This window comes from Pan paniscus, chromosome 17, assembly GCF_029289425.2.
Source record: "Pan paniscus chromosome 17, NHGRI_mPanPan1-v2.0_pri, whole genome shotgun sequence".
NCBI classification, from domain to species: domain Eukaryota; kingdom Metazoa; phylum Chordata; class Mammalia; order Primates; family Hominidae; genus Pan; species Pan paniscus.
In genome coordinates, this window is record NC_073266.2 from 50,715,338 (window position 1) to 50,733,942 (window position 18,605).

At 32.7% G+C, this 18,605-nt stretch overlaps 1 protein-coding gene across 3 annotated transcripts in view; it reads right to left on the reverse strand.

Moving 5' to 3' along the window:
* CCDC178 (coiled-coil domain containing 178) overlaps positions 1-18,605 on the reverse strand; it is a 503,460-nt gene that overhangs the window by 405,741 nt on the left and 79,114 nt on the right. For all 3 annotated transcript variants that reach the window (XM_034943399.2, XM_057300489.1, XM_055102765.1), the window contains exons 7-9: positions 12,886-12,908; positions 5,451-5,536; positions 2,772-2,972 (exon numbers count right to left, since the gene is read on the reverse strand). In XM_034943399.2, the coding sequence (XP_034799290.1) occupies positions 2,772-2,972; positions 5,451-5,536; positions 12,886-12,908 (310 nt within the window). The remainder of the gene's footprint in view (positions 1-2,771; positions 2,973-5,450; positions 5,537-12,885; positions 12,909-18,605) is intronic.

The following is an 18,605-nucleotide window of genomic DNA, read 5'->3' on the forward strand; positions in this document are numbered from 1 at the left end:
TGTGATTTTTTTTTCCTCTTTCATCAGATCATTATAGGAAAATACCCATGGAGCCATAGTGTAGATTATGGGAAAGACAGGTAATATATAGAAGCAGGTACAATGGGAATACCCGAGGAGCCTGAGTCACAAGTTTACTTGTGTCTTCAGATAATGTTTGGGTATAATATAATATAGGTACTCTTTTATTTTGCAAGGGAAAACTGCTATGCATATCCAACTTTTAATTTGTAGGATCATATACTACCAAATTCATGATGGTAAGCTTATTTCTAGTTATCTTTTTTGATAGGAAAAACAAAAAGCATTTGCTAGTTAATTGGCTACACGTTGGATGGCAAGGGCTGTCATTTTCAGGAGAGGCATGCAGTCAGCTTAAAGTGACCAGATGGAGAGTGGGGCAGTCAGTGCTATAAATTCCCCTGCCTCACCCATCTCCATTATCTCCCCATGGTCTCTTGCCACAGATTCCCATTGGTTGAGCCCAACAGGAAGACAGAATGCAAACAAAATCTTTGATGTAGTCCACTATGAATCAGCCTCCTGGCCCACAAAACAAAAAATCTAAGTGTGATTGGGGAGTTGAGGGGAAAGATAAATCTGGAAGACTGACCAGAAAATATCTAGAAAGAAGTGAGTTTCCTTAATTTTATTTTTGAAAAGTATCTAAATTTATAACAAATATAATACTTAACATTGTTTGTTAAGGAGATTAAAATTTTTTCCTGTCTTACATGCTATATACTTTTGAGAATCTAAAGACTATAAAAATATGACTCTATACTTTGTAAACAAATTCATAAGATTTAGAGATTATATTCTACATAAATAATATAAGGGCAGAAGATTCCCGAGAACACATTACCTGAAAGGAATATGTTTCAAAGAGAAAACTATTAACTTTAAAAAATACATAACAATAATGAATTTAAATTTCATTGCATATAGTGGCTACTTACGTAAAATAAAGCAGACGAACATAAATCTGTTTTCTAAGTAGATCTTGTATTGATTAAAAGGTAACCCAACAATAAGTTGTCACCCATAACAAATATTTATTCCATAGTTCAAAACGTATTTATTAAGTACCTATAATGTGCACATATGTATCTCAATTTCTAGAACTCCTAAAACTACAATACCTAAGCACTATTACAAAGGGTATATGAGATTATATGTAAATTTATCAGCAAACAATTAAATAAAACCTTCCCTCCATATTTTTTCTACTACTACTAACAGGGAAGAACCTCCCAAACAATTAGGAAAATTGTGCATGACTCCTGTTGTTGCGAACAGAGTCTATCAAGAATCTACTGGGATCCAGAATTTCCCAGGGTGTCTTTTCTGACCCTATGGTAGCCTCATTGCCTCTAAAGCACACACACACACACACACACACACACACACACACACATATATATATTTATAAATTATATAAATCTACTATATTAGTGGAGCATACACAGTACAAATTCTATTCAAAAAGAAAATTTCAAAAATGATAAAATTTACAAATATATATAAAAGTTCTAATCTTTTCTTGCAACTCTCTGGAATTCATACACCCTACTTTGGTAACTACAGCTTTAGAAGACATAAAATTATAACAAAAGTCTAAATATGAGTACACTATGACCTATAATTTGAATTAATGGCTGTTGGTCTGGGTAATAACTAATAATGTCCCTTTTTTCTCTCAAAGATTTCTTGGTTTAAATGATAGATGATATATGGGCACCCTAATATTAATAAAAAAGCTCTTACAAAACATGTGCATCCTGAATTAAAATTTTTATCCTATGAGAGAGTAAAAATCTTTCAGCTTCAGGCAGAATCAGGAAGTCAGGCATGTTTTCATAGGTACCGGGTTTGTAGAACAAACAAGCAAACAAAATCCAATACCTTTAGATTCTTTAATCCTTCACCATAGGTCCCTCACTCTGTGAGCTAAAAGAATTTTCTTTTTTACCTTTCATTAAAGGTAAAACACTTGTTACCTGCATGACTCTTAGAAACATTTTAGGTTTTGATACCTGCTAGAAGTTCCCAAGGCAAATTTACTATTAAATTCTCAAAAGCATATGCATTTAGTGCCTAAAATATCACTTAAAACTCTTTCAATTTTCCTAGACCTAAAAATGTGGTTAATGACACCAACTGGCAATCACTTTAAATTCCTAAAGTTCTAGAAATTCAAATACTGTAGTCATTATGGGATATATGCCAAATGTTTGCATGCTCTGTGGGTACCATAAATGCCACTGGATTTCTAACAGACCCAAAGGACATCAGGTCCAGGTTTGTCCAGTGCAGTCTCACAGTTTGCATCTGTGAACCCAGCATTATCTTCGATAACGTCTTTCAAAAGTGCTGGTTTATATGCAAAATAATATGGTCACTCTAAACAGGTGATATTTATTTATTTTTTGAGACAGGATCTCACTCTATCACCTGAGGCTCACTGCAGCCTCAATCTCCTGGGCTCAATCAGTCCTCCCACCTCAGCCTCCCAAGTAGTTGAGACTACAGGCGAGCACCACCACGCCTGGCTAATTTTTGTATTTTTTGTAGAGACAGGTTTTCACCACGTTTCTTAGGCTGGTCTCGAACTCCTGGGCTCAAGTGATCTGCATCCCCAGCCTCCCAAAGCGTGGGATTACAGGCATGAGCCACGGCACTAAGACAATTTTTTTAAAATATACAGACCTGTAATTAATTATCTGTGCCCCCAACAGAGTAAAAAGTAATATGAAAATCCCTATTATTACCTTTCTGCACAGCCAATGGGAGTTCTTGAAGTTTCCAGACTGACCAAGAGTCAATTTTCATGTTAATCATATTCTTTCTTGATCTCTGTTGTTTTAAAGCTTCTTCAGCGTCTGCCCGGTCAGTTTCTAGACTTTTAATGAGATGAATGGCCTCTGAGAGCAACGTTTCCATTTCCTGCTTTAACTCTGGACACTTTTCATCTTAAACAGAAATAAATATTCACATTTGTTAATAAATCAGTCAATAAGCTGGATGATGGGAACATGGGTCTTAGTTGTATTATTATTTTTTTCTATATATTTAATAAGAGAATGTTATAAAAATGAATTACCTTTTAAAAAAAGTTTTATTATAATACAAATATAAGATTAATTATAAACTTTGAAGACCTATTTTTAATAAACATTTTATAAAATAATTACAATAGCTAAATCTCAACCAATATTTTCAGGAATAATACCATTTTATCTGAAGGAAAAAACACATGCGCTATTTATAAGCTGTACTATAGAGGTTTATTTTAAAATCATGCTTGTGTGTCCTCCTATTCTATAAGAAAAACATATCATAATGATTATATCAGGTAAATACTGAATAATCATAATGGTTCCTAGAAACAAGACATATTCTTCAATCTCATCCAATAAGAACTTCTCTACTTAGCTTTGCCAGGAATTCATTGGAATTTTGAAACTCTATTTATTTAGTTGTAATACTAAATTAATCCTCAATTAACTCCTTTAATGAGAGATATTTGTGATTCCTGGTTCACAGTTCTGGAATGATGCGGCTTAATGTTAACAAAATTATTACCATGGGTACTCATTTGACAATTTATGAAATAAATGTGTAGAGCCCATTATGTTCCGGGAACAAGCACACGGTCTTTGCTGGAGATAAGTAAGGTAAAGAAGACAGATATGAGTCCTATCCTTGTAGGACTGATGCCTATAAACACTGACTTTTGCCAAAATGTTATATAAACACATAAATACAAAGTGTTAAGAGATAAGGCCCCGAAAGAACTGAGGCTAGAGGAAAAATAGCTAAACTGCACCAAGAAGAAAGAAAATGAATACATTTCTTTTTTATGTTGCTTTTGGACAATAAAGACAATGATTTTCTGCTAGATGGGAGTATTAAATAACGGTGATAAGCGCAAGCTCAGCAGTCATACGATCACTATTTTTTAACCCATTGGACTTGTCAAAGAAATCCAGCATGCTGCCTCAGAAGCATTCTTATAAAACCGGTTTCCCTATTTTTAATGCATAAATATGATTTTCTCTACACTGGTCCTTTATTTGGCATCTTTGAATCTATTGTTTTCTTTTGTCAAATTCTACCACATCTTGGATACTTTAAAATTAATTGTCTTTTTTAAATGAAAACATATTCACTCAACACTTGTTCTCCAGCCAATTTGTGATTTATATCAATTACAATAACAAGATTTCAGTCTGGAATATATGAATAAATTAATACCACTTATAATTAAAATACTTCTGATTGAATATATATGTGTTTTAGCAAAGGTGTTCATTATGTTTCTAGGAGCTGTCTTTTATACTATTTCAATAATAAATTCCAAAACAAATGCTGTATAGGTAACTTGGGATGCCTCAAATTCATTGTATTTAACATCTCATTTTTTTTCTTGAGTGCCATCTCAGTTTTGCAGTTTCATATTACTGTTCTAAGCAACTACCTGCAATGTTTTAGCATAAGGCCTTGATTACAACAAATCTTCCTCATCCTGCTATTGCTGTATGTTTTAGACCTCAAATGTACATACTGATAATAAACATAATTGTAGCTAATGGAATTGTAGTTGTGATTGTTAATATATCTATTTTTTCTCAGCATTTGTTATGTGAAAACTTGATAAGTAATGATTAAGGTCCTCATTTTCACTATAGGCACAAATAACGAAAAATAAAACAGTAGAAACAAAGCTTTGCTATGAATGAAAGCTTTGATAAACAAAATATTCTTGCTTTTAAAAAGTCCTGAGTTTATTACTTAGTTTTCACTCAAGGATTTAGCAATTTTTTGTGGTAGGGGAAGAGGAGGTACTACATAAAATCTCAATAATATATTTAAATACACTGAAGTAGTGCTAACACAAATTTTATACCAGTATATAAAATATATATTTTATAAATTGTGATAAGAATATTTATCACAACTTAAATATATACTAGAACTGCAATTTTCAATATGGTAGTCATCATCCACATGCAACCATTTACATTTATATGCAACTTAATTCACATTAAACTTAAAAATTAAGTTCCTCAGTCTCACTAGCCACATTTCAAAGGTTCAACAGCTGTACGTGGCTAGTAGCTATTCTACTGGACAATATACACATGGAATACTGATTATCACAGAAAGTTCTATTGGGCAACACTAAACTACAAATAGCTTCTTGAGAAGTGGATAGCCATCATTATACACTCATCACCTAAACCAGTACTTGGTGTATAATATTCACTAATAAATATTTGTTGAATGAATGCTTAATCAAATGATATAGAGGACTATTTTGTCTATTAAACATTCATAATAATTATAAAATTCTTAAACATGATTATTGTGACAATCAGAAATATATTAAATGAAGTCAATGAACTTTTAAATATATACAGTTATTCAAGTAGGAGGAACAACTTTACCTCTCTTTTCTCCTGGTTTGACCTCTTTCACTGGTGTAGTTACACTCCAATCTTCTTTCAGGTCTTTTGTGGAAGAAGTTCTGCTCCTATATAATGGGAAAGAAGCAAGCAGTAAAGAAGTACTTAAAGTTAGTAAAACAAATTTTAGGTTATGCTCTTCCATTGAATTTTAAATATTTGTGGTGAAACTTACTATACAAGATAATCTTACTAGATAGGAGACTAATATAGCAAAATTCTAATAGGTAATGGGATTTACACTTAGCAGTAAATTAATAAAAACTTAAAATTAGTTACAAATGACCCAAAATGTCTTGAGAAGATATTAAAACTACATTTTTTTAAAGAAATTGGTCATTCCTAGAAAGTGTTTCTATAAGACAAAGGGTATTCTGTGAGAATAATTTGGATGAATGATTTCTGTAATTTCAGTTCAGTAGTGCCTGGGAAATCAATGTAAATTACAATGAGTAAAAATATCATTTCAGATAATAAACTTTTAGAAAAATATCTAAATTAAAATGTTGTTTCCTTCCTAGTAGCTATACTGTTGGAAAGTACAAATATAGAACACTGATTATCATAGAAAGTTCTACTGGACAACACTAAACTGTAGTGTCTTGAGAGGTGACTATAAATTAAAATGTTATTTCCTTTCTAGCTAAAATTCTGTATGTTGAATAATAAACTATTTCTCCATCTTTCTCTGGTGTGATTCTAGAATCCTAAACTAGCCTTCATTATACATTTTTTAAAAGTGTTTTTTCTCTGATCAAAGTTACAAGAAAATTGGTATCAACAACAAAGCAGAGAATTTCTTTTTGAAATTTTCATTACATTATTTTTTATTAAAGAAGTATTCTAAATTAAGAAAACTGTATACATACCAAAAATCATAAAAAATAATGTAATCCATATTTATTCTTCAGAGATCAAATAGAATAGTCTAATGATATTTTAATTCTTATAAAATTAGAGTCACAATTATACATTCTGCTTTAGTTACTTGAAATTATTTTCAGTGTATTTTACTACCATTTCATATTTCTAATGGCTACAAATTATTTTTCTTGTCATTGTTCCACAACTTATCTAGGTAAGTCTGTCAATTCCAAGGTCAGAGAAATATCCTTTATATTTTCTTCCTTTAGTTTTCATATTTATTTCAGAATATTTTTGTTGAAAAGTATATTTTTTCTGATTTTTCTTTTAAAAAAATTGAAAAATAATTGTCCCAGCATCAACTATTAAATAGTACTTTCCCTGCTGGCTTTTAATACCATTTACATGATATAGTAAATTATTATACATAATTAGATCATTTTGTGTATTATCTTCTAAAGTTCGGTTAATTCTTGGACCAGTAAAATTCTATGCTAATTTTTCTATTTTTTTAATTGAGCCAAAGTCCCATAACATATTAAACATTTGAAAGTGGAAACTTTAGTGGCATTTAATACATTCACAACATCATACAACTATCATCCCATCTCATTCCAATATATTTTCATCACTCCAAAAGAACATATGCTACTTATTAAGCAGTCTCTCCCCTTTCTTCAACCCACTATTCCATAGCAATGACTAATCTGCTGTCTTTGTGGATGAACTTTCATGAATATTTTATAGAAATGGAATCATATAAGTGACCTTTCGTGACTTTTTAAACTTAGCATAATAGTTTCAAGATTTCTCCATGTTGCAGTATGTAGAAGAATTTTATTTCTTTTAATGGTGGAATAATATTCCATTGTGTATATACAACACATTTGGTTATCTATTAATCCATTGATGGATTTGGGGATTGTGTCCACCTTTTGGCTATTGTGAATATAGATGTTATACACATTTGTATATGAGTTTTTGTTTGAACATGTTTTGAATCCTTTTGGGTATATATCTTGCAGTCAAATTGCTGAGTGATAGGTAATTCTAGGTTTCACTTTTTGAGGAGCAGACAAACTGTTTCTCGGTATCTAAACTATTTTATATTCACACCAGCAATATGCAAGGGTTCTAATGTTGAAGAAAAGTGGAAAGAGTGGGCATCCTTGTTTTGCTCCTGTTCTTAAGATAAAAACTTTCAGTCTTCACCATCAGGTATAATATAAACTAAGGGTTTCTCATAAATATCCTTTATTGTGTTTAATAAAGTTCCCTTACAATCTAGTTTTACTAAAGGTGTGGGCTTGTGTCACATGTTAACTAATTTTTGTATGCTAAACCACTCTTGCATTTCTAGGATAAATCTCACTGATCATGATGTGTGTGTGTGTGTGTGTGTGTGTGTGTATGTATATAGTTTTTGTTTGTTTGTTTGTTTGTTTGTTTGAGACAAAGTCTCACTGTCGCCCAGGTTGGAGTGCAGTGGAGCGATCTTGGCTCACTGCAACCTCTGCCTCCCAGGTTCAAGTGATTCTTGTGCTTCGGCCTCCCAAGTAGCTAGGATTACAGGCGCCCGCCATCACACCCAGCTAATTTTTGTATTTTTAGTAGAGACGGGGTTTCACCATATTGGCAAGGCTGGTCTCAAACTCCTGACCTCAGGTGATCCACCAGCCTTGGCCTCCCAAAGTGCTGGCATTACAGGCGTGAGCCACTGTGCCCGGCCGTATAATTATATTAATGCATTGCTGGACTCAGGTTGATAGTATTTTGTTGAGGATTTTGTCATTTTTTGTTTGTTTGTTTTGTTTTGTTGCCCAGGCTGAAGTACAGTGGCACAATCACAGTTCACTGTAAACTTGACCTCCTGGGCTCAAGCAATCCTCCAAACTCAGCCTCTGGAGTAGCTAAGACTACTGGCATGCACCACCACACCTGGCTCATTTTTTCATTGTTGTTGTTTGTTTGTAGAGATGGGTTTTGACTATGTTGCCTAGGCTTGTCTCAAACTTCTGGGCTCGAGTGATCCTCTGCCTTGGCCTCCCAAAGTACTTGGATTACAGGTGTGAGCTACTGTGCCCGGCCTGTCATGTATATTCACATATATTCTATAGTTTGCTTCTGATGTCTTTGTCTGGTTTCACTATCAGGTTATTGCTGGGCTCATAGGATGACTTAGAAATTATTCTCTTCTTTTCTATTTTTTGGAAGAGTTTGAGAAGGACTGATGTTAATTCTTCTTTCAATGTTTAGTAGAATTTACGAGTGGAGCCATCTGGTCCTGAGATTTTTTTTGTTGGGGAAGTTTTTGATTATTGATTCAATCACTTTATTTGTCATAGTTCTGTTCAGGTTTTCTACCCCTTCCTGAGACAGTTTTATTAGTTTCTGTGTTTTTAGGAATTAGTCCCTTTCATCTTCGTTATTTAGTTTGTTGATACCCATTTGTTCCTAGTATCCTCTTTTAATCCTCTTTATTTCTGCAGAATCTGTTGTAGTGTCCCAGTTTTTATATTATTTTAGTTAATTTGTAATTGAGTCTTCTTTTTATTTTTGGTTAGTTTAGCTAAAGGTTTGTGAATTTCATTGCTCTTTTCAAAGAAAAACCTTTTGTTTTAATTGATTCTGTGTACTGTTTTTCTAGCCTCTATTTCATTTATTTCTACTTTAACCTTTATTTCCTTCCTTTTGCTAACTTTGGGTTTTGCATACTCCTGCTTCCTTAAGGTATAAAGTTAGGTTACTGGATTTGATTTCCTCTTTTTAAATGTAAGCATTTATAGCTCTAAATTTCCCTCTGTGGACTACTTTTGCTGCATTTTGTAAGTTTAAATACATTGTGTTTTCATTTTCACTCACCTCAAGGTGTTTTCTAATTTCCCCTGTGATTACTGCTTTGACTCATTGGTTTGTAAAACATGATTTGTTTAATTTCTACATATATATGAAATTTCCAGTTTTCCATTTGTTATTGATTTCCAGTTTCATTCTATTGGGTTAGAAAAAAATACCATGTATAATTTTGATCTTTTTAGTTTCATTGAGATTTATTTTGTGGCATAATACATGATCTATCCTGAAGAATGGTCCATGTGCACATGAGAAGAATGTGTTTTCTGCTGTTGTTAAGTGGAGTATTCTGTATAAACTGGTTAGGTCTTGTTGGTTCATGTTATTCAAGTCTATTTATTTATTGATCTTCTGCTTAGTTCTTTTATCCATTATTGGAAGTGGGGGCATTAAATTCTCAAAGTCCTGTTGTAGAACAGTCTATTATTCCCTTCAATTCTGTTAGTTTATATGTCTGTTTTGAGGTTATATTGTTAGGTGTGTTATATTTATAGTTTATATATCTTCTTGGTGGAATGACACTTTTATCAGTGTATCAAGTCTTTTGTCTTCTGTAACAGGCTTTGATTTAAAGCCTATTTTGTGCGATATTGGTATAGTCACTCCAGCTCTCTTTTACTTACTATTTGCATGGAATATGGTTTTTCATCCTTCCACTTTTAAGCTACTTATGTCTTTGTATCTCAGGTGAGACTCTCATAGACAGAATAGTTGGATTATCTATTCTTATCCATTCTACCATGCTCTACCTTTCAACTGGAGAGTTTAATCCATTTATATAAGAAGTAATTACTGATAAGGAGGGATTATTTTTGCCATTTTGCTATTCATTTTCTATATTATTTATTTCTGAACTCCTCCATAACTGCCTTATTTGTAACTAGTTGATTTTTTTCTATATATTGTTTAGTTTCCCTCTTTGTTTTCCTGTATTTTCTAAAATAGAATCTTAGTGTTTATCCTGAGGATTACAATTAATATCTTAACTCTATAAAACTTGAATTAAAATCAATGTAGCTTCAATAGTATACCTATCTATTTATATATAAAGAACTCTGTTCCTTTATGTCTCTGCTCTTTCTCTTATGGTGTCAATTTCACAAATTACATAGTTATCCATTTTGTGTTCATTAGCATAAATTTATAATTATGAATTTTATCCATTTGACCTTATAATCATATAGGGAAACAAATAAGAATTACAAAACAAAATACACTTATACTGGATTTTATACTTACCTTTGTAGTTACCTTTATTATTGTTTATTATTTTATCATATGGCTTCCAGTTACTCTCTAGTGTCGTTTCATTTCAGCCTGAAAGACTACTTATAGGATTTCTTATAGAACTGGACTGCTAGTGATACACCCCTTTGGTTTATCTGAGAATGTCTTAATTTCTCCTTTATTTTTGAGGCTACTCTTGCTAGATTCGGAATTCTTCATTGACAGTTTCTTTTTTTTCTTCTGGCATTTAAATATGTCACCCCACTGCATTCTGACTTCCACAATTCCTAATGAAAAATTCACTGTTAATCGTACTGAGGGTCCCTGGTACATGAAAAGTTGCTTCTCTTGTGCTGCTTTCCAGATTCTCTTTGTCCCAGGCATTTGACAAGTTAACTAAAATGTATATGGGTGTGGATCTGTTTGACTTGATTCTATTTGGAGTTCATTGAGGTTAACGGATGCATAGATTTAAGTCTTTCATCAAATTGAAGAGTTTCTTAGCCATTGTTTCTTCAAATATTTTTTCATTCTCTAGCCCTTTCTTCTCACTTTTTGACTGCTATTATGCTTGATGGTATCCCTTAGGCTTATTAGGCACTTTTCATTTTTCTTTATTCTCGTGTCTTTCTTGTTTCTTAGACTAGATAATCTCTATTAACTTATCATCAAATTCACTGATTATTCTGACTGCTCAAAGCTGCTACTGAACCCTTCTAGTGAAGTTTTTAATTTCAGTTAGTTTATTTTTCAGTTCCAGAATTTTTTTTTTTTTTTCCCCCAGACAGAGTCTCACTCTGTCGCCCAGGTTGGAATGCAGTGGCACGATCTTGGCTCACTGCAACCTCCACCTCCCGGGTTCAAGTGATTCTCCTGCCTCAGCCTCCTGAGTAGCTGGGACTACAAGTGCAGGCCACCATGCGCAGCTAATTTTTGTATTTGTTTTTAGTAAAGACGGGGTTTCACCATATTGGCCAGGCTGGTCTTGAATCCCTGACATGATCCACCCGCCTCGGCCTCCCAAAGTGTTGGGATTACAGACATGAGCCGCCGCACCCGGCCTAGAATTTCTATTTGGTTAATTTTTATAATTTCTCTAATTGAGATTTTATATTTGTTGAAACATCACTTTTCTGCTTTAACTTAGTTATCTGTTCATGGTTTCCTTTATCTCTTTGAAGATATTTAAGCCAATTGATTTATCTTTGTCCAGTAAGTCCAAATGTTGGGTTCCCTTGAGAACAGTTGACGTTAATTTATCCTTTTTCACTGTGAATGACCCAAGCTTTCTTTTCTTTGCATTCTTCATATTTACTTTTTGAAAACTGGACATTTTGAATATTTTAATGTGAAATAAAAACCAGATTACACTATTGGATTTGCTTTTTCTGTCTGTAGTGGGTTGTTTGTTTAGTGACTCTTCCAAACACTCTTTCATAATGGCTGTATTATTTGTCATGTGTAATCACTGAAATCTGTTTCCTTAGCTTACTGGTGAGCTAGTGTTTTGTGTGAGTTCACTTAAATGGCTGGCAACAAAAGAAAGGAAAAAGAAAAACAATACTCTCCAATCTTGGCAGATTTGGTCTGTGTTAGGGTAATCCTTCGAGGCTTACCCAGGCTGTTTAAACCCTGACTCTGTCTTCAATTCCTGCCTATGCAGATCCTAAAGGTCAGCCAGAAGTAAGATTAGGATCTTCTCAAGTCTTTTTTGAACAATTTTCCAGCCCTCTGTGTTCTATCAAATCTCCAGTATATTGAGAGATTTTCCTTCATGTATCTATCTCTTTTTCCAACCTATTTTTTCACAGGAATTTTCGTCTGGTTAATGCTTGTCCTAGCTGTTATCTATAGCCTCAGGCTGCTATGGCAAGTATATGCCTTTAAATGCTTTTTGCAAACACTGCCCGTAAGTAGCCCCAGCCTTGTGATTCCTCCAAGTCAAGCAAAGTCCTTATGCTAGTCTTTCTGGGAGCTATCAGACCACTCAAATACAATTCTTTGAGAATGATGTTCCTATTATTCCCTCTGGCACTAGGAATCTGCACCATAGGTGTACACTGCTCTCTTCATAGCTGCCACCAGTCTGAAGGCTGGAGAATGCTGAGCAGGCAAATTACAATGCCACAGTGCTCTCTTAATGCAATGAAGCAGCTTCCTTCTTCATTGAATTTTCCCCTAGTGGTTATTAAATTTTTACTGGATTCCAGATTTCTGTAAAAGTCGATTCTGACTAATGTTTTTGCAAATTTTATAGTTGTTTTTGTGGAGGGATGGAGCTCTGGAGATCTCTAGTTTGCCATTATCAGTGATGTCCTCATTCTTATATTTTAAAAAATATATTGCAATATCTATTGTGAAAAATCTTGCATTCGATTTTCTATTCCTTTTGAAGTTAAACTGGATTATAGCAGATGATTGAAAGTTTGACATTAAAAATAAAATAGTTTTAAAAAGCATGAAATTTTCTTACCATTCTTCAAAAGAAGTTTCAAACTGTCAAAACAAAAGATCTCAATAAAAATCAAATCTTAAACATATTAAAAAACAGTGAATAAATGTCACTTAAACTTGTCAATTCTCTACTTTACATATCTCTACTTCATTATATTTTTGTGTACTTATACTCTCGGTTGTATAAACCAAAAATAAAATTCTACGCCCCCCAACTGACTGAGTAGGTCCCCCCAACTCTTGGCCAAGGGGACCCCAAAGAAACCTAAAAAACTAGTTAAGGACATGATAGGAAAGGGGGTTAGACATGCCTCATTATAACCTCCTGCCTTTGTAATCTAGACACAACAGACCAGCATTAAAATTAAAACAGAAATCTTAAGATAAACAAAAAAGACTCATTGTAGCAATAATATACCAAATTCCCACCTGATTCTGATATAGCATCACATGACAGATAACAGGCCTTGAAAGAAATCAAAGTATTTCACTCCAAAATATACTTCTTTGACATATTGAGAAACAGTCCTGCAAAACCGTCTCTTGTGGCAGAAGTTTGCATTCTGTAGAGAATCTCTTTCCCTTACTAGGTCCTTTTTAGGGAGCCTGACACTTTCAAGGTCTGATAAGAGACATTCATCACCTATTCTCTCTGAAGCCTGCTACCTGGAGGCTTCATCTACATGACAAGAACTTTGGCTTTTTTTTTTAATGGTGAATTCAACAATTCAGGCAAGTCATATCTTTCAACCAATTACCAATCAGGAAACCTGAATTCACCTATGACCTGGAAGCCCCCATTTCTAGATGTCCCACCTTTCCAGGCCTAACCAATGTATAACTTGCATGTATTGATTTATGTCTTTCCCTGTAACTTCTGCCCCCCTAAAATGTATAAAATCAAGCTGTAACCAAACCACCTTGGGCACATGTTCCTGGGACCTCCTGAGGCTGCCATGGACCATGGTTCTTAACCTTGGCAAAATAAACCTCTAAATTGATTAAGACCTGTCTCATAAACTTATTGGTTTACAGTTGTATCCCAAGAAGTACATAAATCTCCTATCTATTCATATTGTTTTATTCTTAACCCCACCTAATTGTTCTGACCTTGTCTCTGTGATTCTAAATCTTACACATTCATCAAGGGACAGTTCAACTGCTATTTATTCCCAAAAGACTTTCCTAACAGTCAGAAGTACATGACATCTCTTGAATTGTAATGTGTTACCAAAGAGTGGTGAATACAAAATTATACCTGAGTTCACATATTTAGCTTTCCATAATATTATGCCTTTTCTGGACTATAAAGTCATTGGCAGGGTTATTTTCTACAGATATATTCTAAGAGTACCTTGGGTTGTACAAGTCATAAATTATCAAAAATGCAAAACCAGAATGTTACAGGTTTCATAGATTATCTCTCATTCAAGATGTTTATTTGGCATACATGATTACTTCTCTCTAGTTCCCATATCCTACCAAAATCTGAACAAAAAAATTATATGATATATATATATGTGTATGCATGTGTGTGTGTGTATACACACACACATTCACATTAATATATACATATATAGTCATGTGTCACTAATGACAGTGATACATTCTCAGAAATTCATTGCTAGGCAATTCTGTCATTGTGCGAACATCATAGAGTATATTTATACAAACCTCAGTGGTATAGCCTACTACACACTTAGGCTATATGGTATAGTCTATTGCCCCTGGCCTACAAACCTGCACAGTGTGTTACCATACTGAATGCTGTAGGCAAGTATAGCACAATGTATTTGTGTATCTAAATATATCAAAATATAGACAAGATACAGTAAAAATACAATATTGTAATCTCATGAGACCACTGTTGTATATGTGGTACATCATTGACCAAATAATGAAAAAGACTAAATTCATGTACATAATAAAAAACTGAGGAATGCAATTATGTTTAAAATCCCAATAGATTTTTTCATATAATATGACAAGCTTATTCTAAAATTTATATGGAAGAGCACTGCATCAAGAATACCCAAAGAACTCTAAAAAGGTAAAAAGAAGTACCATATGAGATATCAAAACATATTATGACTCATGTAAATGACTGAAAGCAGATATTGGCATAGGGAGGTAAAATTGACTAGTGGGATGGAACAGGCCAGAAATAGGTAAAATCATACATGAAACTTTGATGTATGATGGATATGGTATGGCTGATTTATAAGAAATGACTGGATTTGAAATAAAATCAATGTGGAAAAAACTAATTTTCCTTAGTAAAATTAGCTATCTATTCCATTCATATGCAAAAAAGAAATCAATTTCACATTATTGAGCAAATCTCCAAAGAGAAATTAAAATTTTAGTAGCTATAAAGTAAAACTGTTATAGCATTGTGGTATGGAAATTTTTCTTAAACAAGACACAAATCACTTAAAAGAAAAAGTAAAGTGATAAATTTAATTACATTAAAATTAATAAAGTAAAAAGACAAGTCACAAACTGAGAGAAAGTGTTTACAACATATACAACTTACTAAAGGTAACAAGTTCCTAAAAGTCAATAAGAAAATACAAGTAAACCCAAAAGTAAGTGGCAAAAGATAAACTGGCATTTTGCAGAGAAGAGAATAAAAATTCAGTGAGCATGTTAATAAGATTCTAAACTAATTAATAATCAGGAAAATGTTATTCCTTGATTTTGGAAACTGGCATTCACAGTCCTGCATAATGCAGAAATCCACATGATGTTGATTTATATGACAGTTCTAAGAAGCCATTTGAAGTTGAAGTATCACAAGAGAGTCAGGGGAAAATTGGTTAAGAGGCACTTCAATGAATTGTGATATAATTATCCAAAACTTCTGAAGTCCTCAACAAGTTAGTAATAATTAATAGTCTCAGCTTGATCTTTATAGCTCAATAGAAAATCATTTATTTTATAAAGATAAAACATTATTACTCCAAATTTTTGAAGCAGAGTGCAATTTCATATGAAGAAACGTTTTAAGGTAATATATCAAAACATTACCTTAGCAACTTTGTTTAGAAGTAAGTAACAAAGAAATAATTAAAAAATTACTTTAGTCAGTCTTTGATCTGATGTGTGGAGGCAAAATTTCTGGTATCTAGCATTTAAATACTATTTATTCAGGATATTGAAGTGGTTAACACAGAGAAGGCCGACAATTCCAGAGAAACATTTGAAGTCTTATATTCATAACTGCCTATCTGAAAAATCTGGACAAATTTTAGAAGTTTCTCAAAGTCACTTTAAATCATTATTTTAAATAAAATTCCTGATTATAATTAAGCTTAGAATTTCACTTGTCATAAACATTTGTGGTATGTAGATGCTTCGATGAAAATACCTAATATAATCAATTATATCAAACTAACTACAAGACTCCATACAATTCTCATTTCTGATTTTACCAAAATAGCAAACGAAAACAAAGGAGGAGGGAGAGCTAAAACTGCCCGATTCGATGTAGTTTAAAATATTATTACATTATGGGGGAAATGAAACACTTCATTTACTTACAGCTCTAAGCCACATTGCCCACAAACTTCTGCTTGATAAATCTAACATTTCCATTGACCTTGTTTATTTAAGTCTATATTTTTATTGGAAATTATTACCAAATATTTAAATATTTAAATGCTATTATTGAGACAAAAAGTATTCATGAAACCTTCTATTTTCCACTGTAAAAATAAGAAAATAATTAACCTTATGTTAGAAATTTTTTTTAAATGGATGATAACAAGTGCTAGTAAGGATGTGAAGAAATTAGAACACATTTATATTGCTGGTGGGAATTTAAAACAGTTGGGCTATGGAAAATAATTTGATGGTTTCTCAATAAGTTATATATAGAATCATCACATGATACAGCAGTTCCACTCCTAGGTATATACTCAAAAGAACTGAAAACAGGTACTTAATCAAATCCTTATATAATATATAATTATATAATATATACTACATGCATGTTCATAGTAGCCCTCTGTACTATAGACAAAGGGGAACAACCCAAATGACTATCAACAGATGGACAGATACCAATCGTAGTATATATACACAATAGATTATTCAGCTATAAAAAGAAACAAAGTACTGAAACATGCTACAATGTGGATCGACCTCCCACATTATGTCAAGTGAAAAAAATGCAGGTCACATATTGTATGATTTTATTTATATCTAATATCCAGAATAGATATAGCTATCAAAATTGAAAATGAAAAAAGGAAAATTATCTCTATTTGCAGATGACATGATCCTATAAGCAGAAAACCTCAATGCTACACAAAAAAAACCTGTTAGAACTAATAAATTCAGCAGTTGCAAGATACAAAATCAATGTACAAAAACTAGTAGCATTTTTATACATGAATAATGATCTAGCTGAAGAAATTAAGAAAACAATCCCATTTATAACAGCATAAAATGCCTTGGAATAAGTCTAATCAAGTAGCTGAAAGATTTGCACACTAAAACTATAAAACATTAATGAAAGAAATTGAGCGTGATGCAAATAAATGAATAAATATGTGTTTACAAACGGGAAGAATTAATATTGCTAAAATAATCATAGTACTCTAAGCAATATATAGATTTAATGCCATGTCGATAAAAATTCCAATGACTATTTTCACAGAAATAGAAAAAGAATATAAAATTAATATGGAGCCATAAAAAAACACCAAAAGTCCCAACAATACTGAGGAAAAAAGGTAATGTTGGAAGCATCAGACTTCCTGATTTAAACTTATATTACAAAGCAATCATAATCAAAACAGTATGGTCCTGGCATAAAAACAAAAACATAGACCAATGGAATAGAATAGAGAGTCCAGAAATAAGTTAAAACACAGACGGACAACTAATTTTTGACAAAGGCATCAAAAGGACACAATGAGGAAAGAATAGTCTCTTCAATAAATGATGCAGGGAAAACTGAATTTCTATCACCAACAGAATGAAATTGGCTCTTATCTTAAACTATACACAAAAACCAATTCAAAATGGATAAAAGACCTAAATTTAAGATCAGAAGCCATAAAACTCCTAGAAAAGAACATAGAGGAAAAGCTCCTTCACACTGGTCTTGACAACAACTTTTGGGAATCACACCAAAAATTCAGACTTCAAAGACAAAAATACAGAAATGGAACTGCATCAAACTAAAAAAAAAATGAAAAGTCCAGTTACATACTAGGAAAAAAATAATTGGAAACCACACATCTGATAAGGAGTTAATATGAAAAATGTATTAAAAACTCTTAAACTCATTAGCAAAAACCAAATAACCTGATTTAAAAATGGGCAAAGGACATGATGTATCTTCAAAAAATATATAAATGGAAAACAGGTATGCAAAAAGGTGCTCAACATCACTAATCATCAAGGAAATGCAAATTAAAACCACTATGAGATTTCTTCTCACACACATAAGGATGACTACTATAAAAAAGACAAGAGATAAATGTTGGTGAGGGTATGGAGAAAAGGGAGCCCTAGTACAACTGTTGGTGTGAAGGTAGAATGGTACAGCCATTAGAGAAAACCGTATGGAGGTTCCTAAAGAAATTAAAAATAGGACTACCACATGACCCAGCAATTCATCTTTTAGGTATATACCCAAAGGAGATGAAAGCACCAGCTCGTAAAGATATCTTCACACCCATATTCACTGCAGCATTATTCACAATAGCCAAGATATGGAAACAACCT